This window comes from Perognathus longimembris, chromosome 8 (assembly GCF_023159225.1).
Source record: "Perognathus longimembris pacificus isolate PPM17 chromosome 8, ASM2315922v1, whole genome shotgun sequence".
NCBI classification, from domain to species: Eukaryota; Metazoa; Chordata; class Mammalia; order Rodentia; family Heteromyidae; genus Perognathus; species Perognathus longimembris.
The window spans coordinates 20,487,162-20,511,189 of NC_063168.1; the positions used below are offsets into that span (position 1 = coordinate 20,487,162).

At 37.5% G+C, this 24,028-nt stretch overlaps 1 protein-coding gene across 1 annotated transcript in view; it reads right to left on the reverse strand.

Annotated features, from left to right (window-relative positions):
• Nucleotides 1-550: 550 nt before the first annotated feature.
• Rab1a (RAB1A, member RAS oncogene family) overlaps nucleotides 551-24,028 on the reverse strand; it is a 30,348-nt gene continuing 6,870 nt past the window's right edge. Inside the window, exons 2-6 of the mRNA XM_048352625.1 lie at nucleotides 13,094-13,166; nucleotides 9,904-9,999; nucleotides 4,713-4,808; nucleotides 2,335-2,466; nucleotides 551-2,129 (exon numbers count right to left, since the gene is read on the reverse strand). Of these exons, the coding sequence (XP_048208582.1) occupies nucleotides 1,932-2,129; nucleotides 2,335-2,466; nucleotides 4,713-4,808; nucleotides 9,904-9,999; nucleotides 13,094-13,166 (595 nt within the window). The 3' untranslated portion in view covers nucleotides 551-1,931. The remainder of the gene's footprint in view (nucleotides 2,130-2,334; nucleotides 2,467-4,712; nucleotides 4,809-9,903; nucleotides 10,000-13,093; nucleotides 13,167-24,028) is intronic.

A 24,028-nucleotide genomic window follows, 5' to 3' on the forward strand; every position in this document is an offset into this window, starting at 1 on the left:
GGTTGAGACTCATAGAGCAAAGACAACACTGGAATTTTCCATATGCCTGTAAATACACTCATGTTAAAATAAATTCATGTAATTGTTTTTGGTAACCAAGAATCAAACAGACCAGATCAGCTGAACTCTTGCTGTATGAAACTAAAGTGCATGGCATTGCATTGTCTAATATTTGTTTTGTATCATTTACCTACCTATATTTTAGAAAACAGTTTGAGCTCTTTCCTCCATTATACTGTATTGTTTAAGACAAAAACAAAACCATAGCAAAACCCTTTTGAAACATTAAAAAAGATATTCACTCAAATAACTTACTCTTCAGGAAGTTTTCACTATGTAAGGATGAATAGATCCAACAAGCACGTCTATAATACAAAGTAAACTATGATTTTATTGTGAAATTCTCATAGATGGAAAATTAAATTGAATATTTATTCTGTCCATTTCATTTTACAATAATCTTACCACTTATTTTTGTACCATGTATTTCAATTGCCTGTTGAGTGAAAAATAAAGAAACTTGTAATTTTTGGCCTTTTTTTTTTTTTTACTTAATCTAAAGACCCCCCCCCCCCCAACAATAAGATGTGTTGCCAACAACCACATCTTAAGCCCCTGCTGAAGAAAGTTTTGGCTACTACATATCTAAGGAAACAAATTTTGATCTCCACCCCTTAAAATGCTAATGTGAGCAAAATGTCCTGTTCTACAGTACAAATAAAGACCTTAGATTTGAAGTTCCTACTTAACAAAATTTTTGCACATGCAAAAATTTCACTGAAGTAAATATATTTCTCTCATCATTCCCATCTAGCAATCATGTTTTCAGTTAATTTTTAGGGCAATCAAGTTTCCTGCTCTCTACCTCAATGGTTAAAACTCTGCCAACATGAGTTATACACAACTGTGAAGGATGAAATAGTTGACATCTGACTCAGAGCATGGAACAAACAACAGCACACATTCACCTGACCATTTGCCAGTTAGGAAGGGTGTGCTGTTCTCCAACTCTTCTGCAGATCAAGAAATGTTAGGGAAGCCAATCATTTAAGAAGGATCAGAGATAGTAGGCTAAACTTGTTTTCCATATAATATGAGTTCCTTAAACCACTGTAGTTGGGTAAGTCCCTACACAGCACAGAAAGCTCTCTGGGTCATTTATCAGGTCTATTATCTAGAAAGCAAATACTGGATGCTATGCATCCAGTACATCTACAGTGCCCTGATTACACATAATAGTTGTTTTGATTATAATGCAAGGCTCTATTTCCCTTTAACCATGAGAATTAAAACAATACTTATCACCATACAGTTTGATATACTTCCAATAAGTACAATATTTATTAAACATATCTTCAGTTGTTTTGTTACATAGTGTGCAACAAATTACAATATCTGCAGCCACAAATTATATGCAGAGTATGAAGAAACTATTAATCAGATAGTGTAATCTTTCCATTTATAACTCTACAAGGAAGAACTAGCAAATCAGATCTTACATATAACATCTCACTAAACTTTATGCATGGAAAGTGACAGACACTGGTTGTGCTGTTTGATACAAAATGGCTGAACTTCATCTTCAGAAGACTAAACCTGACATCTAAACATGCCAATATAAACATCAAAACAAAATATATTCTAACCAACCACGGGAAACAGTCTGGTATCAGGAAAGCAACAAGGATTACACACATTATTTTATAAACCAGCACACAAAGGTTTAAAACAGTTCTGAAAATGAAGTTAGCTGTCTTGAGTCAAGGGAATAAAAAAAAAGTCAGTATTGACCATTTACAATCTCTGACCTTTGTGGAGACGGTAAGAATCTGTTGTAGTGCAGCTACATACAGTACAATTCAGGCAATTTGTTTTTTCACTTGGGTTCAGATTGTGAATTCATTGCTGTGAGAAAAGGATGGAGGCAATTTTTAGCAGCAACCTCCACCTGACTGCTTTACTGGAGTGCTCTGAATTTTAACATTGGACTTCTCTGCACCGCCAGCTGTTGCTCCAGGGCCCATTCGCTTTTTAATCTCTGCCGCCATCGTCATGAAAGACTGTTCTACATTCGTTGCATTCTTAGCACTGGTTTCCAAAAATGGGATTCCAAGGGAATCAGCAAATTCCTAAGACAATGATAAAAGTGTAATGAATACTAGGAAATGATTTGCATTTCTTCCATTTCTATCGTTTGAAAGGGGTATGAAGGAGGACTAGATTCACTGGATCCAGGCACTACAAAAAGTGCACATATTTTTAGAAGACAGTGGCCATCATATGGCTCCATATTCTAATCAGAATTCAGACTGAAAAATCAGACTTTAAACATACCTTTGCTGTTGTGTAGTCTACTACTTTCTTTGTGGTCAGATCACACTTGTTCCCTACCAACAACTTGTTGACGTTCTCACTGGCATAACGGTCTATTTCTTGAAGCCACTGTTTAACATTATTGAACGACTCCTAAAAGGGAGACATTTTTAAGAATAATACAGCCTGGACACAGCTGCTGTACAGATCAAGTAATAAAAAGAAGCAAAGAGCTAGTGAGACAACTTTAGCTACAAAGAAATTGTAGTACAAAGAAACTTATTTTGTAATACATATATAAGTGACAAATTTGAAGATACCTTTTTTCAGAGAAAAATACAACTTAATATTAATGCCAAAGAGTCCAAGGCTGGTCTAACCTGTCTGTAATCCTAGCTATTAAGAAGACTAAGACCGGGGCTGGGGAGATAGCCTAGTGGAAAGAGTGCCTGCCTCGGATACACGAGGCCCTAGGTTCGATTCCCCAGCACCACATATACAGAAAACGGCCAGAAGCGGCGCTGTGGCTCAAGTGGCAGAGTGCTAGCCTTGAGCGGGAAGAAGCCAGGGACAGTGCTCAGGCCCTGAGTCCAAGGCCCAGGACTGGCCAAAAAAAAAAAGAAGACTAAGACCACAGTTCAAAGCTAGCCAAAGCAGAAAAGTCTGTGTGACTACCTCCAATTAACTACCAAAAAGCCAGAAGTGGTAGAGTGCCAACCTTGAGTGAAAAAGCAAAAGAATAGTACCCAGGCCCTGATTTCAAGCCCCCATGCCACTGAAAAAAAAGTAATTTTAGCATAAAATGCACTTTAAGACCTACAAAACATGATAGAATTTTGGTTTATAAACAATATTCCCTAAGTGTTATTACTGAAGACTTTACTTGGGCTGGAACAAAGGGGCACATATACCTCAATGGTAAAGTATCTGCCTAGTATGGGGAAAGCCCTGGGTTTTATCTCTAGCACCTCCCTTCACCCCCGCCCGCCCGCCCCCCCCCCCCGCAAAAAACGAAAGGACTGAATAAATACACTTCTTTCCTAGTTATATTTAAGAGAGGAATTTCCTTTTAAATAATTTCATGGTAATAGGTTGACATTTTCTGAAAGTAACAACTTTTATTGGGGAACAGAGAACGTAGCTCAGGCTCATCAAACTGGACTAACGGGTCTTTCTGAATCAGCCTCCCAAGTAACTGGCGCTACAGAAAATACTGTATACCCAGCTATCATTCCCTACTTTAAAAATCACTCAATGCCTTGAATTTAACTATCTCATAATCAAATTTGATTTCATACGATTTAACATTTGCTAAAGAAAAAATGAATTCTAATTTTTTGTTTAATTTTCTGATAGGAAAAAAAATGTTATGTTCCTGAAATCTGTTACATCTCTGACCAACAAAAGTTAAAGCCCTTGAACCACATTCTCCTCCACCTTATAGTCTCCTATCTCCTTCTCAACCGCTTACCTTCATTTGCTCTTCCTAATATCCTTCCAGAGAACATTGTTTTTTGGTTTGTGTCTTTGGGGGGAAAGGGGGTTGGTTTTTTTTTTTTGTTTTGGCCAGTCCTGGGGCTTTTAACTCAGGGTCTGGGCACTGTCCCTGAGCTTCTTTTTTTACTCAAGGCTAGCACTCTGCTATATGAGCCACAGCACCACTTTGGGCTTTTTCTGTTTATGTGTTACTGAGGAATCGAACCCAGGGTTTCATGCATGCTAGGCAAGCACTCTACCACTAAGCCATATTCCCAGCCCCAGAGAATATTCTGTACAAACCCTTTATTTCTAAAGCATATATTCTCCATTGGCAGAGTCCTCTAATATTAATTTTGTCAGTTCTGATAGGAAAATGCTAATTATCAGACAAATTCCTGTTAATATTAAAACTTAAAAAGTACAGGAAAAGCCACATTCACTTCTCATTTCTTTGTGCCTATATGTTATAGATGATACTGGTGACAACCGTATCTTTGAAAACAAATGTAAAATTAATTACTAAATTTTCTATTTTTACTAAAAGAAAATTCTGGTGCTGGGCATGAGGCTTGAACTCAAGGGCTTGGGCACTGTCCTGAGTTTTTGCTTTAGACTAGCACCCTATCACTTGAGCTACAGGTCCACTTCTGGCTTTTTGGTGTAACTAGAGGTAAGAGTCTCGTGGATTTTCCTGCCCAGGCTGTCTTCAAACTGCAATCCTCAGATCTCAGCCTCCTGAGTAGGATTACATGCATGAGCTATTGGTGCCCAGCTGGAAAATAACTATGTGATTCTTATATTTTAGGGTTCACAAAGTTTTCTGCCATATAAGTAATAGTCGTGGCTTATATAAAAATAAGAGAACCTGAAGTTTATCAAAGAGTAACTTCCTGCTTTGTCACTAATGCACAAAAACTTACCTGATCTGTCACATCATACACTACTATGATGCCATGGGCTCCTCTGTAATAGCTGGAGGTGATTGTTCGAAATCTTTCTTGGCCTGCTGTGTCCCACTATTAGGAAAAAAATCAAACAATTACATTAAAATAGAGTTGAAGAGAAGTGCAGGAGAAAAAAAAATAGCTTCTATAGTTACCAGGATTAGATTTGGAAAACCTTAGTTCATATTACTAAATTACATATTAACTATCAAATACGGGTAAGCCCAGGAAAGGTAATGTCGAAAATTCAGCTGGTGGTAATACCAAAATTATAAGCTCTTTAAGAGGAGATATTATGTCATACTTTTCATGTTCCCTGTAGAAGTCAACACTATGCCAGCAAGTTCCCCTATTACAGAAGTCAATAGCATGCTATCATTCATGCATGTAGATGAGACAGGATAGGCAGGGAAAATGACGCATGGGAAATAGAATTAAGAGACAAACAACATTAATGAGTAGCTTGATTATAAGTCTGTTTGCTTTAAACAGATCCCCCTAGTGAACCCAAATGAAATAAAACCATGTCAAGGATGGACTCATCCTAAAATAGGTGCTTATATACCCATGTCATTATATCTCAAACTTTAGTAATGGGGGGCAGAAAGGGGCTTGAGAAATCTCTAGACCCAACTGGTCAGGCAGTGTGATAGCAAAAATAAATAACTAATACTAGGTGTCTGAACAAAGAGTAAATTAGGGTCAAACCTCGAACCTACTTTTTCACCATTAATATCCTTGGTGTTAGAGCATTAATTACATCTGTTATCAAAATATCCCCAAACATGCCTGGGCTCTGTACTACCTAGTAACAAACTTTCTTGGTCTCTACTTAGATTTATTCTAACTTTTTTTGTAACATCACAAATTAGGGACCAAGTCAATGATTCCAGTCACAAAGAAGATAAGTTGATTTTAGACAAAGCCCAATCAATGAACAGAGAAAACTCCCAAATAAGGTAACTCATTGGCCAATACAATTGACAATCATAAAAAGCAATGAGGCACTACCACAGATTAACTAAATGGCACTTTAACAAAATCAGGCAGGTATTATTCTAATCCTAGGAAAATTCATGTAAGAAAGATGATTCCAAGTTGAGTTTTACAAAGTTTCTTTAAGAACTTATCATATGTGGGCTGGGGATATGAAAATTAAAAAAAAAAAGAACTTATATGTTAACCATCTAGACTGCAATAATAAAAAGAAATGTTTATATCACTACACCGGTGATCTGAGGTTTCAAAAATAAAAACAAAAAACCCACCTCCTAATTGTTAAAAAATACCAAAAAGAAAACTCAGTGTTCAGATTTAAGAGGCCTTGGCTTTAAGACAGGCAATGAGAATTTTAATTGCTCTTGAACAATGGCCTCTTTAAAAAAAAAAAAGTTTTCATATAATTAGTTACCTACCTCACTAAAACATACTGGTAGTAGGGCTGGGAATATAACTCAATGGTAGATTACTTGTCTAGCACTCAACAAAGTCCTGAGTTAATCGCTAGCACCAAAAAGAAAACCAAGCTAACATTTGAGGGAAATTAGAAGACTGGAAATTAAGGTATTAATATTCATTTTGTTAAATGTGAGAAAACAGGAGCACTTAATAAAAATGCAGGTACATAAGCTGGGTGCTAGTGGCTCACACCTGTAATCCTAGCTATTCAGGAGGCTGAGATCTGAGGATCACAGTTTTAAGCCCAAGGTAGAGCTATGCTCAATGAGGAGAACACTAGCCTTGAACAAAAAAGCTCAGGGACAGTGCCCAGGCCTTGAGTTCGAACTTCAGAACCGGCACCAAAAACTTAAAATAACCAGGTGCATACTACAGCATTCTGGAATAAAAATCCTATCTGTAGTTTAACATATTCTACTTACAAAATCAAAATGGAGGAAATACTCTAAAGGGGTAACCATTACATATTTTTTTTCAAAAACACACAAATTAGCAAACCTTCATTTCTGGTTCTGTCCAAAGACTGGTTCTGCCTGAGACTTCAGAAGACTGTATCTACTGTTATCAGTAAGGAGCCTCAAAGTCTTTCATGACCTCCTTAGTGTGACAAGACCTCTGAGTCTCCAACAGGCCCTTAAAACAGCCTTCTTGTTTCAGGTTAACATTAAGGAACCACATACTCATTTTTTTTCCCAACTATAAATCCTAGATGTTTCTCACCTTCTATACAGCTAAAGAGGTTTAAATTAATGTTATAAAATGCCTAGCTTGTCCCTGAACTATGAAAGTTATTTAATGAAAAACTAGTTTGCTTCTCTTCCCTACCAAAGAGCCCCTTTCACAAAGAGAGCACAAAAAAAGTTAAAAATGTTTTGACTAAAAGTTCATATGGAAACAGCAGTTAAGGAACAAAATTTCTGATGTCTCTGCCATTCTGAAAACTTTCCTGACTCAATATCCCAACAGTACTAATAGTATCTTCTTTTGTAACTGTATTACACTTCATAGACAATTTTCTAATTACCCCTCACAGCTATTTAGGAGGCTGAGATCTGAGTAGTTGAGTTCAAAATCAGTTCAGACAGAAAGTCCATGAAAAAAATGGGAGGGGAGGGCAGAAGTAGAGCTGTAGCTCAAGTGGCAGAGCACTATACTTGAGTGAAAAAGCTAAGAGAAAGAACCCTGGTCCTAAGTTCAAGCCCCAGTATTGGCACACAAACACCAAGAGAAAGGGGGGGAGGGGAGCTTAATGGCTATCTGGATACTTGGTAGGCATTTTTCCATGTTTCTTTCAGGAATGAATAGTCCATCACAGAAAGAGGCTACACTCTATGCTGCCCTAGTATACTGTTTTGTCACAAATGAACAAGAAAGCTTGAAAAGATCATTAAAATATAAATCTAAAGTGGCAAGACAAAGATTTAAAATACTTGGGGGGGGGCTGCAGCCAAGAAGAATGAAGTGTAAGAAGGTTAAAAGTAAACTTTTGCATATAAAATTTTAAATACCAGTCAAAGGAATAAAGGTAAAACCTCCTTCCTTTGTAAATTAATAAGCAAACCAAAAACATAAAACTCAACCTACTAAGAAATATGGCTATTAAGATAGCAAGTGCAAACTTTGGATTTATATCATTCAATCAACAATTGAGAAGGAATATATTCCTGAAGTCCAAAAGGGACAATTTTACAAAGCAATTCAAGAGTCCAAATTCAGAGAGGATTTATCTCATGTATTATATTTCATATTTACCTCATGTGTTATGTATCATTTCAGGAATCATATTTTAAGAAAAATATTTAAATAACCAAATTGCAAAAGGTTTTAAAAAGCATGCTTCCAAAAAGGAACAAGCAACTAACAAACTTCAGAGATACAAGAAAATTTCTGAGAACTAAATCCTCTCAAGTCTCAATTCGGTGCTAACAAGTATGTATATTTGTATCTGTATCAATAGCTCTTTTGTGATGTACCTTCCTCTCCTCTAACAGACTCATAGAAAAAAGGAACTAAAACCATAGCCTATCAAACATTCATTCACTAGACATATGACATCATCAGCATCAATGTACTGCCCAAAAGTTCCCAAAAGAGCTCTTATAATGTTATACATACTGTGCAGAGTAACTACAATTCTCATAACTACCTTATGAAGTAGTAGGTGCAGGTATCATCACACTCATTTTAGAGAGTAACTGAGTCTCAGGGAAAAAGATAAAGTAAACTGCATGATTCTCATAAGAAGTAAATATGAGAAGAGGTGACATTATCCAAAAAGAACTGCACTCATCACCCGACTTGTGAATTGGTAACCCCTCTGTAACCTTAATAATATTAAGATTATATTTTTTTTAAAGAAATATCAGAACAAAGACAATAAATCTAGTTCTTTTCACCCTAGCTTCAGGACCCTTTCCAGCTCAGTGTTCTAACAGTTTCATAAAAAGAGCAGTTTCTAGTTTTGTAAATTACCCCATAAAGTTGACTACTCTGAAAAATACTAATTTTCTTAAAGACCATAAGTAATGTCTACAATGGTAATATCTAGACTCAAGTTAAAGATACACAACTCAACAACTCAGAACTGAAGGTGTGACTCAAGTTGGTTGTAGAATGTCTGTCTAACCTATATTTAATTGTGGGTTGGAGGTATAAGAATGGTGGGAAGGGTGAGGATGGCAGAGGAACCCAACATGTTAAAGATAGTTGCATTACTTTACTACTTGGTTCTATCAGTAACTTATCCAAATCATTAAACTTCTTGGCATCCATTTTCTTTCTTTTTTTGAAATTCTAGCAACAATGTATTTTAGTGTAACAGGATTAACAGAATGTTTCCTGCTCCTTGTGCAGGAAATAGGAGGACAGACTCCTCTGTATCCATTTTCTAAGTAAAATGAACACATTAAAAACTTAAAGTTTACTTCCAACAAAATTCTGCTTCCTAGAGTTGGAACTTATCATGGGCGGGGAGGGGGGGGGAGAGAGCCAGGTGCCAGTGGTTCATACCTGTAATCCTATCTACCTAAGAATCCGAGACCTAAGGATCACAGTTCAAAGCTAGCCTGGGCAGGAAAAGTCCATGATACTCATTTCTCATTTCCAATTAAGTGCCAAAAGCCAGACATGGAGCTGTGAGTTGTGACTCAAGTGGTAGAGAGCTAATCTTGAGCAAAAAGCCCTAGGACAACATCTGGGCCCTGAGTCAAGCATCAGAACCAGAACAACAACAAAAACATACAGTACAACTAAATAAATACTTCCCTTCAACTAAGCAACATGTAAAGAGCCTCTACTAGGTTCTATTTAATATTCTATAGCACTCAGTATGGTAAAAGACAAATAAAAATGCACATTAGCACTTTCATTTGTAACAGAAGGCAAACTTGAACTTGACCTCCACTGAATGAACTATTTTATTAGCACAAATTTTAATGGAAAGCTGGGAGTATAGATCAGTTGGAGAATGGATGCTTAGTATTCAAGACAATCTGGGTACAGTCTCAACACAGGCAACGGGGAAGGAGAAAGGATTGAATTACAATGAGAAAAGGATTAGCTAGAAAATTCTTTTTAGATTAGGCAACTGACATCCCTCTATCATATATACATAATTCTTCTGATAACATATTTGATTCTGTTAACATATTATATATAATGAAATACATCCTAAATTTATGAAAACAATTTCCAACTGAAAACCACTTACTATTTGAAGCTTGATTGTTTTGCCATCTAATTCTATAGTTCTTATTTTGAAATCCACACCAATTGTGCTGATGTAGCTTTCTGTATATGTATCATCCTGAAGAGGAAAAGTTGATAAAGAAAAATAATGTTCAAAAAGGTACAACTAAAATTTTTATTTAAACTTAGAATTGTTGCTTTTAACCATAATCACAGTTTATAAACAGGTTTGTAAGATGTTATAAATCACATAGTCCCACTCAGAGCTTCATGTTCTGATTACAAAGCACTGGTTAACAATTTTTCAATCTTTTAGTTTTTTTCAATCACTATTCTTTTCACACATACCAAGTGGCAATTATATATACCAATTATATATACATATTATTTAGAAAGTTTTATAATTTTCAAAGGCTACAGCATTTTTTTATATATTTGAGACTGATCTCAAACTTGTGGGCACAAATGATCCTCCTGCTGCAGCCTCCTGCATGCTATGACTTCAAGCAAGTGCCCCTATATCCAATGTAAATTTTCTAATTGCAATTCTTATTCACAACTACACAAGGCAGTGATCATTTCACTCTTGTAATAAATTTTTTTTGTTTTGCTTTGCCTTATTTTGTCATGTTTTATTTGCAATACTGGGGACTGAACCCAGGCCTTATACTTGCTAAGCAATCAGATTACTCTACCACTTGAGCCATGCCCCCAAGCTTTCTTCCTACAGATGTTCTGTAGAAGTCCACTGTACTTCATTATGATTTCTTAATTGAATATAGTACACTTAAGAGTCATCCTTTTAGAGGCTAGTACTTGTGGTTCATGCCTGTAATTCCAGCTACTCAGGAGACTGAGATCTGAGAATCAGGATTCAAAGCCAGCTGGGGCAGGAAAGTCCATGAGGCTCTTTATCTCCAATGAAATACCAAAAAAAACCTAGAAGTAGAGAGGTGTGGCTCAAGTGGTAGAACTAGCCTTGAGCAAAAGCAGCTCAGGGAGACTCCAGGACTCTCAAAAAAAATTAAAAACAAAAAAACTTAGGAACAGTTCCCAGACCCTGAGTTCAAATCCCAGGATTGGCACTAAAACAAAAACAAACAAACAAACAAACAAAAAAACCAGCTGGGAATATGCCCTAGTGGCAAGAGTGCTCGCCTCATATACATGAAGCCTAGGTTCGATTCCTCAGCATCACATATATAGAAAAGGCCAGAAGTGGGGCTGTGGCTCAGTTGGCAGTGCTAGCTAGCCTTGAGCAAAAAGAAGCCAGTCCTATATTAATTTGTCCTTCACATAGTGTTTTTAAAAGATTGCTCAAGGATCAAACTTTTTACCAAACAATTACTAAACAAACATAAAAAAGGTCTTGAATAGACCTATCAGAGGCTCACATTAGCTCAACGGCTATGTACATATGGTTATATAAGATGAGGCTAAGCAAAAATGAACTCCAAGAGAAGGAAACAGGAGGATTTTATTGTTGTTGTTATGTTTAATATACTAGGTAAATTTCCTTTAGCATACCCCATGTGGTTACTGTATATGTTTTTGATACACTGGATATTGTATATATGCTTACCTGAACTAGGGAAGGGAAAGAAAAATGAGGGTGTAATAAATATGACAAGAAATGTACTCACGGGACTGGGGATATGGCCTGGTGGCAAGAGCGCTTGCCTCCTATACTTGAAGCCCTGGGTTCGATTCCCCAGCACCACATATACAGAAAATGGCCAGAAGTGGCGCTGTGACTCAAGTGGCAGAGTGCTAGCCTTGAGCAAAAAGAAGCCAGGGACAGTGCTCAGGCCCTGAGCCCAAGGCCCAGGACTGGCAAAAAAAAAAAAAAAAAATGTACTTACTACCTTATTATGTATCTGTACCCCCTCCCCTCTGCACATCACCTTGTCAGTAAAATTTAATTTTAAAAAAAAAAACTACTTAGCTGGAAAAAAAATAAGTTTTTAAGTCAACCATTTTTACTGTTTTGTGAAGGACATCCTTAAATGAATTGCAGGTTGAGTACACAGATGTGAAGAATACCATGACTGTGAGCAGTTTGAGTCTCAGCACTACTCCCTTGAGGATATACCAAAATACCAGTGGAAGTTTTAGACATCATTGCTTTTGCACTATCAGATAAATATTAACACAATAAAAAAGAAAAATGTCCTCTTAGCATTAGTCCTAACTACTTGTGAGCTGGGAGTGTGTTCAGTGTTACAGTATAGGCCTAACAGGGACAAGGCTCTGGGTTCATCTCATCACCACAGGAAGAATTTACTTGTAATCACTAATGTCCCATTATGATTAGAATGATACACCTGACCTAGTGCACCCAAGAGAGTATTGTTAACTCCCCAAGATTCTGATCCACAGTTGGAACCACTGACCTTACCTACACAGTGAGAAAGGAAAAACATGGCAAATTTGAAGACTAACGATATTGTTAATTATATTATGCCAAAAGTCAGTTTCAGTGTATAGAACGCTGACACTGGATTGTACAATAAAATCTATAGCAGGCCCTATCTTTTTATTCTGCCAAAATCTAGCTTAAACATTTTTTTCATGTCTCAACACAGGCCAACTACTTTCCCTTCCTTCACTACAAATACCTGGAATGAATTACTGCTTGACATCTGTAGACTATTACTATATAACTACACTTCAGTGGATATTTTACATGGTGGTGGAAAGAAGATAGGGTAACCCATACTGGTCTCCAGCTTGAGATATTCCTGCCATATCTTCTAAACACTGAGTTTACAGGCATGCACCATACCACACCGAAATTAAATTAATATTTTTCTTTCCTTTTTGTGCTGGTACTGGGTCTTGAACTCAGGGTCTCATCTAATCACTTGGTTTTTGTATTCAAGGCTGGCACTCTACTAGTTGAACCACACTTCTAATTTTAGCTTTATGCTGGTTAGTTGGACAAAGCTCAGACTTTTCTTCCTCAAACTGACTCCAAACTATGATCCTTAGATCTCATCCTCCTGAGTAGCTAAGATTATAGGTATGAGCCACTGATTCCCAGAAGATTTTATTAATAATTACATTTAATAGTTCCAAGAAACCACTGGGGATGTATTCTAGAAAATTTATTCTCAGGAAAATTTAGCTTTTTGTCTCCTTAGAAAACATACAGCACTGATTGGATTATTATGCATACCATTAATTGTAAAAGCATTATAATTTCAACTTACTGCAAACCTAAGGAGGAGGCAAGACTTTCCAACCCCAGAGTCACCAATCAGAAGTAACTTGAATAAATAATCACTGTAAAAAGAAAAAGAAAAACACATTAAGAAGAAAGTATATTGCATACTCTGCAAAAACAAATCATGGCTAAGAGTAACTGCTCTCTGTGAAGACTGTAGGTCCTGAAAAGCTTCTGCATGGCTTAGTAGAAGCCAAACTAGGACCAACGGAAGCCCTTTTGATAGGTAGTGTATGCAAAAGCCATCATGCAATCAGCAAAACTCCAAGGAGAGGAGATAAAAGAGGACCCCCAAACTATAAAAATGCCCTAGGAGAGGTCTCCATTGGACTGTTCTTTGAGGTACCTCTCTGAAGGCCTATTTCCTTTGACTTTCAAATAAACTTACTGTTTATGGGGGGGGGGGAGTTGGCAATGCCACCTACAATCTCTGAAATGAGTGACCATTCACTTCCAAGGAAAGAAAAAGTGATACTCATTCTTGAAGAGTTCAAGAGACATATGAGTTCTCTATAGCACTAGAATATAGAAAGTTAACATTCCATTGTTCCAGCCTATACTATTAGCCTCTCCTTCAATTCCAAGACCAAAGCTTTACACACAGCACTCCTCCAACTGAAGGGCTTTTTTTTACGATCCTTTGACATTCAGCTAGAATTTTTCCTCTCAAAAAAAAAAAAATCACTAAATTTCTGAAAGCTTGGGATTATTAATATAGTATACTACAAACATAAAATCAAGGACAAAGGTTATCACTATTCTAAGCTTGCATTAAAGTATTCTCTAGAAACATTCAAAAGTAGGCCCTGGTAAACTGCCAGGACTAATCCAAAACCCTTTTCCAAGGACTTCTTCATGGATCTGAAGACAATGGACTATATGCCCATAGTCTCCAGAGGAATCTTGCAAAGATTCTCTCTCATTTTCCCCAATTCTGCATGTTCTTTTAAAGTACAGTAAAAATAACAGTAACAACAAAAAAATTTACATACTGTTTTTAAGAAGGCATATATAACTTTCTATTTTCTTTGTGATTAGTTTCAAAAACTGTTATCTACTTAAAGCTGAAATTCAAATGTCAGTTACAATTTAGATCCCAATTAACATTATTACTTGTAAGCAAGATGTAGACAGAAAGTAATAATAGTAATGATGATAGTGATATCTGCCCTGATTGTAAAAGGGAGACTGGTAGGAGAAAACAACTGGGGAGGAAAGGGCATGGTGATAGGGAAGGGAGGAACGAATGAGCCAAGTACACACATGTATAAAAATGACAATAGTGAGTGGTGCTGGTGTCTCATGCCTGTAATCCTAGCTATTCAGGAGGCTGAAATCTGAGAATGAAGGTTCAAAGCCAGTCCACACAAGAAAGAGAATCACCAATTAACCACCCAGAAACCACAAGCAGAGCTGTGGCTCAAACTGGCAGAGCACTAGTCTTAAGCAAAAAAAACCTTAGGGACAACAGTGCAGTCCCTCAGCTCAAGCCTATATTCCCTAGCTACTCAGGAGGCTGAGATCTGAGGATCATGGTTCAAAGCCAGCCTGGGCAAGAAAGTCCATGAAATTTCTATCTCCACACAAAAAGTTGCCAATGGAGCTGTGGCTCAAGTGGTAGAGCACTAGCCTTGAGCAAAAGAAGCTCAGGGTCAGAATCCTACCTGAGTTTAAGCCTCTATATCAGCATAAAAAATAACATAATGAAACCAACTATGTACTGCAAAGGAAAGAGAATGAGGAGGGTAGGAGGATAAGAAAATATAAGAGATTGGTTTTTATCGAAGTACCTTATATGCATGTAAGGAAATATCACAGTGAACCCCTTCACACAATTTACAGTAAGAAAAACTTTTAGAAGACATAAAATTCTTAGAAATTATTTCTGATAATATGCATGATCTAAGTTTATTCATAAAAGGTGATTATATACATAGTATGCAGTACACTAAATATCTTTTTTTTTTCTTTTCTTTTCTTTTTTGCCAGTCCTGGGGCTTGAACTCAGGGCTTGAGCACTGTCTCTGGCTTCTTTATGCTCAAGGCTAGCACTTTACCACTTGAGCCACAGTGCCACTTCTGGCCTTTTCTGTATATGTGGTGCTGAGGAATCGAACTCAGGGCTTCATGTATATGAGGCGAGCACTTTACCACTAGGCCATATTCCCAGCCCCACATTTTTTTGTCTCTCATATTTTATCAAATTGCTCTCCAAAGGATTAAACCAGGGCTGGGAATATGGCCTAGTGGCAAGAGTGCTTGACTCATATACATGAAGCCCTAGGTTCGATTTCTCAGCACCACCACATATATAGAAAAGGCCAGAAGTGGCGCTGTGGTTCAAGTGGCAGAGTGCTAGCCTTGAGCAAAAAGTAGCCAGGGACAGTGCTCAGGCCCTGAGTGCAAGGCCCACGACTGCCAGAAAAACAAAACAAAAAACCAAAGGATTAAACCAGTTGATATTTCTTGTTTGGTTTTGCTTTTGTTGCCAGTCCTGGGGCTTGCACTCAGGGCCTGAGCACTGTCCCTGGCTTCTTTTTGCTCAAGGCTAGCACTCTGCCACTTGAGCCACAGCGCCACTTCTGGCTTTTTCTATATACATGGTGCTGAGGACTCGAACCCAGGGCTTCATGTATACGAGGCAAGCACTTTACCACTAGGCCATATTCCCAACCCCTAAATATCTTTTATGTTTCACCAAATTACCATAGTAGCCAGGCATGGGTGGCACATGTTTATAATCCTAGCTACTTAAGAGGCTGAGATCTAAGAATCTCAGCCAGCCTGGGCAGGGAAAGTCTGTGAGGCTGTTATCTTCAATTCACTACCCAAAAGCAAGAAATGGCATTGTGGCTTAAAGAGGCAGAGCACCCATGAGCCCAAAAGCTGAAGAACAGTGCTCAGGGCCTAAGTTCAAGTCTCAGGACCGGCACCACAAAATAAATAAATGAAAATAAAAATAAATTTAAATGCTATCCAGCAGCAAAACAGAGATTACAGAAACAAAAAGCTTTCAAACTTGCCTAGCACATGGAAGACAGTGGACTTGAACTCCAGTAGTAAGAAAAGGGGATCCAATTAAAGCTTAGAATGAGGGCTGGGGATATGGCCTAGTGGCAAGAGTGCTTGTCTCATATACATGAGGCCCTGGGTTCAATTCCCCAGCACCACATATATAGAAAATGGCCAGAAGTGGCGCTGTGGCTCAAGTGGCAGAGTGCTAGTCTTGAGCGGGAAGAAGCCAGGGACAGTGCTCAGTCCCTGAGTCCAAGCCCAGGACTGGCCAAAAAAAAAAAAGCTTAGAATGAATGAACTAAATTAACATCCTTCCTAGTTTGAGATCCTTTGGGTATACACAAAACAAGCATCATCTGAATAGGTACTACACCCTGTTAAAATAAAGGGCTGAACTGCACCACAGAAGATGCCTGAGGTATTATTACCTTAAAGACCAACCTCTCTGCTTTGTTTCAGAGCAATTATAAGGAAGTTATAAGGAAAAACAAATATTTAATTCTGTTAAAAATATTATGACTTCAAGAAATTAATTTTTTAAAATCATTAATCAGCTGCCACTTTAAAATTTTTACAAACCCAACATATATTATATTGTAACATTATAAATTTCTAATGATTTATTATTCAAAACCATTATAAAGAGTCTACGACTAAAGAGACTAAGTCAGGATGATCACTAACATCAAAAAATAAAAGCCACTAAAGATATCATTTGAAAAGCAAAGTATTCTGAACTTCTGGGTGTTTCACTAAACCAATAAGAAAAAGAATGAACTACACAGTCTATTCTGGATCCACGAAAGGCCATCCCCCAATACTTGTTTCTGTTTAGAGCTTTATTGCCATTATTCATGATCTGAACATAATCTTGACTTCACTGGTGAACACAGATAGGTACTTATGTCTTTTCTACATGCAAGAATTAACGTTTCTAGTATCTTTTTTGGGATTTGATGGTTTGTTTTTTGCCAGTCCTGGGCCTTGAACTCAGGGCCTGAGCACTGTCCCTGGCTTCTTTTTTTTGCTCAAGGCTAGCACTCTGCCACTTGAGCCACAGCGCCACTTCTGGCCTTTTCTATATATGTGGTACTGAGGAATCGAACCCAGGGCTTCATGTATATGAGTCAAGCACTCTTGCCACTAGGCTATATTCCCAGCCCTCTAATATCTTTTTTAAAAAGTTGTTATCATGCAATCATGGAACAATACAAATACTCTTTAAAAAAAAAGTTACTAGAACATCTTAGTTTCAAAATTCTATTTGAGTAAATGCTTTTCATGATTAAATTACAAAACTGCCTAACATATGAAGCAGACAAGATAAATGAGCTTGTTTCTGAATCTAAAATGCTACTCAATTCTAAAACCTGAGACGGCTATGTTTACAATTCATATATTTAAAATGTTTAAGAAAATGGAAAAAAAAAAAACATGCTCATGCCCATAATCCTAGCTACAGGAGAAGATGGATAGGAACTATATTTTAAGGCCAAGCCAAGCATACACAAGCCTCCTCAACTAATAGGGTGTGGTGATATAAATTTGTCATGCTGGTTATGTGGAAGGCTGAGATCCACAAGATCATGGTTCCTTTGAGACTAAATTTACAATCCTGCCTAAGCCACCAAAATAGCTATGATTACAGGCATCTGACACTATGTACAGCTCACAAACCCTTCCTTACCATGTGTGTAAAAAATAAAAGTGGTTGGGGATTTAGTTTAGTGGAAGAGTACTTGCCTAGTTATTAAGCCTAAGGCCCTGAGATGAGTCCTCAGCTCTGCAAAAATAAACAAATAAATGTGTGCTTGTGCACATGAAATACTGGGGCTAAAAATATGAAAACAACCCAGATGCCCCACTATAGATGAATGGATCCCAAAAATGTGGTACCTGTACACAATGGAATACTACATAACGATTAGAAATGATAAAACAGTGATATTCGCAGGGAAATGGTCAGATCTTGAACAACTAATGTTGAGCGAGACAAGCCTACAACATAGAGAACAAAGGCACATGGTCTCCTTGATTATGATTGTTGGGGGGCAGGGGGAGGGAGAACAGTAGAGACCAGGTCTGCAAAATAACAAACTTCTTTTCAAATGGTATTTCCACATATTTGGGTCAGTGACTTTACATTATGTATCTAAAACTAAACAACTACTAAACAAACATAAAAAGGTCTAGGATAGACCTATCAGAGGATCACAATAGCTCAACGGCTATGTACATATGATTATATGAGGCTAAGCAAAATGAACTCCAAGAGAAGGACACAGGGAACTTTATTGTTGTCATTACGTTTAACGTACTAGGTGAATTTCCTCTGGCGTACCCCACGTAGTTACTGTATATCATTTTTTTTTTTTTTGGTCAGTCCTAGGCCGTGAACTCAGGGCCTGAGCACTGTCCCTGGCTTCTTTTTTGCTCAAATAGCACTCTGCCACTTGAGCCACAGCGCCACTTCTGGCCATTTTCTGTATATGTGGTGCTGAGGAATCGAACCCAGGGCCTCATGTATACGAGGCAAGCACTCTTGCCACTAGGCCATACTCCCAGCGCCTGTATATGATTTTGATACACTGGATATTGTATATATGCTTACCTGAACTAGGGAAGTGAAAGAAAAATGAGGGTATAATAAATATGACAAGAAATGTACTCACTACCTTATTATGTAACTGTACACCCTCTGCACATCACCTTGTCAGTAAAATTTAATTTAAAAGAAATACTGGGGCTAGATCTCAGGGCCTTGCACTCTTACTAGGATTTTTTGCTCACAGCTGGCACTTGAATCATACTTACAGTCTGGTATTTTGCTAGTTAGTTGGAGATGAAGTCCTGAGGACTTTTATGCCCAAGATGACTTCTAACATCAATACTCAGATCTCAACTTCCTAAGTAATTCTAGGATTTCAGGCATGACCCACCAGCACTTAACTAAAAATTACTATTTTTAATGTAACTTTCCATAAAAAATATTAGCTTAATTATCTGGCTTAAAATTTTAAGTCTGACAGTTGAAGATATAGTATTAAACAGAGCACTTGGGGATCCTGAGTTCAATTCCTAGCAGTGTGCACGTACACACACACACACACACACACACACACACACAAATTCCTTAAAGTAACTACATGTAATAAAGTGAAAACAGCATACTTGAACTTTATCACAGATCATGAAGTTAAAATTTCAATTCTGCTGCTTACTCTGAATACCCATGAACAAGTCATTTAACGCTTCTCCATCTTCTTTTCTAAGACACTTTCAGAGATCTAACTTAGTGTTATAGGTAATATATTAGGCCCTGGATTACATCTCTAGCACAAAGAAAAAAATAAAAATAGGGCACTTTTAAGAGTATTATGGGGATTAAAGGAAATAGATAACATAAGCCTTATGGTGGATTATGGAAACCCGTATTTTTACTGACCCCACCCAAGACGATCATCAAGTGTTCTACAGAATTCTCAGTATTCTGTTCTTCTCCAGTTAAATTGACATAACTAAAACTCTGCAAGCAACAGAAAATAGACACCTTCCCCAAATCTTTTGTATTATGCCATCCTAATCTACAAGTCACAACAGTTAACTTGTTACCTAGGGATATGGCATAGTGGTAGAGCACTTGCCTAGTATTAACAAGGCCCTGGGTTCAATCTTTCTTGTACATATTAAAAAATAAGATAAAGCACATCTACTCGTAATAAATGTTTATTGGTTATGTTAGTTTGAGGACAAGTTGTTTTAACTAAGTCACATAAGCTGACATCAGCAGTACATACATTACAATATTTTCCAAGTTGTAAGCACCTGGAGCAGAGTCCATGTTTTACCATTGAAAATAACAAAATAAAAACATGTTTAACTATAGCTCAGTGGTAGAGTGCTTGCCTAGATAGCATTATACTGGGTAAAGTATTCTCTGTGTGTCATGTGTGTGAACACAAGCACTGGAAGACTAGGAGGGTAAATATAATTTTATTGTTATTAAGGTATTGTACAGAGGTGTTATCTCACAATTCAGGTATTATGTACATTTCTCTTTTGGACAATGTCATCACTTCCCTGGCTTTCTCCCAGTTCACATGAAGATTTTTTTTTTAATTATACAGGATTCTAGGCATTTACACAAAGTGAAACACAATGTCTATGTGCCTCTGATCATATAAAATAGTATTTATCAAAATGAATTCCAGGAAATAGAAACGAGATTTTTTTTCTTTGTGCCTTGTCTTTGGGAAGGTAAGGGGGCACAGAAATGGAGGGACAAAGAGTGAGCAAATTCAGCAGTGGTACTCACTAGACACTATGCTGAAAATAAATTATACAACTTGTGGGTGAGGATAGGTGGGCAAAACTGGGAGAGCATAAAAGGGGTGACACAGTCCAAAAAGAAATGTACTTATATAACCTTACTTATAAAACTGTAACCCCCCGTATACAACTTCATAACAATAAAAAATATATTTTTAAAATTTTATATTGAAAGTATTTGGCTAGAAAAAGAAAAAAAACAAACAAAAAAGTATTTGGAAGTGAGGTGCTAGTGGCTCATGCTTAGCTATTCAGGAAGATGGGATCTGAATTTGACCAAGGTTTGAAGCCAGCTAGAGCAGGGGAAAAAAAAAATCCATGAGACTCTTATCTCCAAGTAACCAGAAAAAGACAGAAGCAGCACTGTGGCTGAAGTGAAAGCATCAGCCTTGTATGAAAAATCTAAGTTAGGGTACAAGGGTCTGAGTTCAAGCCCAAGTACTTATATAAAAAAAAAAAATTTAAATGGAGCATTTTTTTGAAAGAGAGATATAGGAAAGAGTAATCAAAATTATATTAGGTCCAAAAAAACCAACATTTTAAAACTCAAATGGAAATGCAGCTCAGTGGCAGAGCACTTACCCAGCATTCACAAGGCCCAAGTACCACTTTATAGAGTGCATATATATGCACACTATATATTATATATACAGCATACATACTGTATATTGTATGTATATGTACATATGTATACATACATACATTTTAAATGTCCTACTTTACATGCCTAAAATTGGGCTACCAATAACTGTACTAAATTTAAAAAATGGAAATATAGGCAGAATAGAAAGGATAAAGAATAATTCTACTTAAATACAATTGTCAGGCAAACGAAATATTGGAAAACTTCAATTATATACTAAGTTCCATTGTTTTTTTGTTTGTTTGTTTGTTTTTTGTTTGTTTTTTTTGGCCAGTCCTGGGCCTTGGACTCAGGGCCTGAGCATTGTCCCTGGCTTCTTTTTGCTCAAGGCTAGCACTCTGCCACTTGAGCCACAGCGCCACTTCTGGCCGTTTTCTGTATATGTGGTGCTGGGGAATCGAACCCAGGGCCTCATGTATACGAGGCAAGCTCTCTTGCCACTAGGCCATATCCCCAGCCCCCTAAGTTCCATTGTTTTTAAAGCCAACTTGAGGTACAAACTGCATAAAATGTCCTTCATAAAATGCCCTAGCCAAGTGGCTGGCACATATAGCAGACACATGTCAAACAATGACCATTCTTATTAGACTGTGATGTTTCCCTTTGTGAGCAAAAGCATACACATACAAAATTACTTATCAGAATTAAGAGTCTGCAGACACACGCGCATAACTGGAACCTATCGATCTGGGTTTAATAAGGGAGGATATGCTGGCCATCTGAGCCAACCAGTCACAAAAAGACCTATAAACGTTTCATTTCCTACTTAGTTTTTTTGTGTTTTTTTTCCCCCCAGAACTGGGGATTGAACCAAGGGACTCTAGCTTGCTAGGCAAGATATCTGAGTCACATCCAAGCTCTTCCATTTTTGAGATAAGTCTACCCAACTTTGTCCCACAAGGTCTATGCCTCTATGTCTATGATTACAGGGTACCACATCAAGTCCCTACTTCCTCTGTACTGTACTTTTCATGTTTCAGTCAGCCAACAAGCCAATAAACAACTTCTCCAGGTTCTCAGGAATATATTGTTGGGGGGGGGGGAAACATTTCCATTTCCAGAGTGGTCCCAGAAGGGGGTTGCTGGGGGTGGGGGGGAGGGAGGGTGGCACAAAACATAGGTTTTTCTCCTTTCTCTTCCAGATACCAAAGAGCAATCTCAATCACACCACCTACAGGGAAACAAAAGAACAGTCTGAATGCTGTTCATTTCTCCCTCTAAAGAAAAAAGATGGCAACAGATGTTCTGCCCTATCTCTTACTAGAACTCCAAAGGGAAGTTTGGACAAACAGGAGTAAAATGCAGATAATCCACACATTAAGGATACCTCAAGAACTGATATACCATACCCATTTTTTTTTCTGTATCTGGAGACATTAAAAGTAGATTATTTATTTAAACAATTTTTTTTAAATCTGAAAACCTTAGCTAGGCACTGATGGCTCATACCTGAAATCCTACCTACTAAGGAAGTTGAGATCTGAGGATCATGATTGAAAAGCCAACCTGGATGGTAAGGTCCAGGAGACTCTTACCCTCCCAATTAACTACCAAAAAGCCAGAAATGGAGCTGTAGCTCAAGTGAGAAAGCACTAGCCTTGAGTACAAAAGCTCAGAAACAATGCCCAAGGCTTGAGTTCAAGCCCCACAACCAACACAAAAAACTAAACAAAACTGAAGAAGCATTTCCTTTTACTCTAAACATTTTCATATACTAGGAGAGGCAAGAGTAAATATTAGCAAAAGCATAGTCTTTATTATCAAAACCAAATGACCATTATAACTACAAATAGTGAAATAAGTAGAGTCAAACTGCCCATGAAAGAACACACACACAACCAAAAGACTGCTAATAGGATATGAATATAACCAAATGCTGGGAACTGGCAGCTCACGTCTGTAATCCTAGCTACTCAGAAGGCTAAGATTTGAGGATCACGGTTTGAAGCCAGCCAGGGCAGGGAACTCCATGAGACTATTATATCCAATAAACTACTCAAAGTGGTTCTGTGGTTCAAAGTGGTAGAGAAAAAGAGTTCAGGGACAGCACTTAGGCCCTGAGTTCAAGCCCCAAAACTGACTCCCCAAAAAAGAACATGGTACAATATTCTAGAACTTGGGTTCAATTCTCAGCCCTACCAAAAAATAATAAAAAGTAGTAACAATAATAATAAAGTCTAAGGACATAGCTCAAGTGGTAGAACACTTGTCTAACATGTGAAAGGCACCTGGGTTCAGCCAGTGCAGCCCCTCAAAATTATTTTTCTTTTTTTCAGTTCTTACCTTTAAGTGTCCCTATAATAATCATTACTTTCACACAAAAAGTCTTCATATATACTTCATGGAAATTCTATACAGATATTAGAAACTTAAATTACCCAAAGAATTACAGGTGTTCACTTTCTCTATCTCTAAAGACATTTAAAAGTCAGATTATGGGGCTGGGAATATGGCCTAGGGGCAAGAGTGCTTGTCTCAGTATACGTGAAGCCCTAGGTTCGGTTCCTCAGCACCACATATATAGAAAATGGCCAAAAGTGGCGCTGTGGCTCAAGTGGCAGAGTGCTAGCCTTGAGCAAAAAGAAGCCAGGGACAGTGCTCAGGCCGAGTTCAAGACCCAGGACTGGCCAAAAAAAAAAAGTAGATTATGTACAAGAATACTAGTTACTTTTCTTTTTTTGTTGTTTTGTTGATTGGCTTGGAGTTTCTATGTATTTCAAGAGATTGAGCACTTTTTCCTGGCAAGTGCTAGATCTGGCTTTGATCCCAACATCTCAAAAAATAAAAATTAAGGTGGGTGGCAGACGCTCACACACACACAAAAATATAATAAAATAAAGTAAAATACAAGATAACAAAATAAAAATTAATAAAAAACTAGAGGAAAAGCGAAGGAAGAGGTGACATTGTTCAAAAAGAAAGGTCTTCATTTGC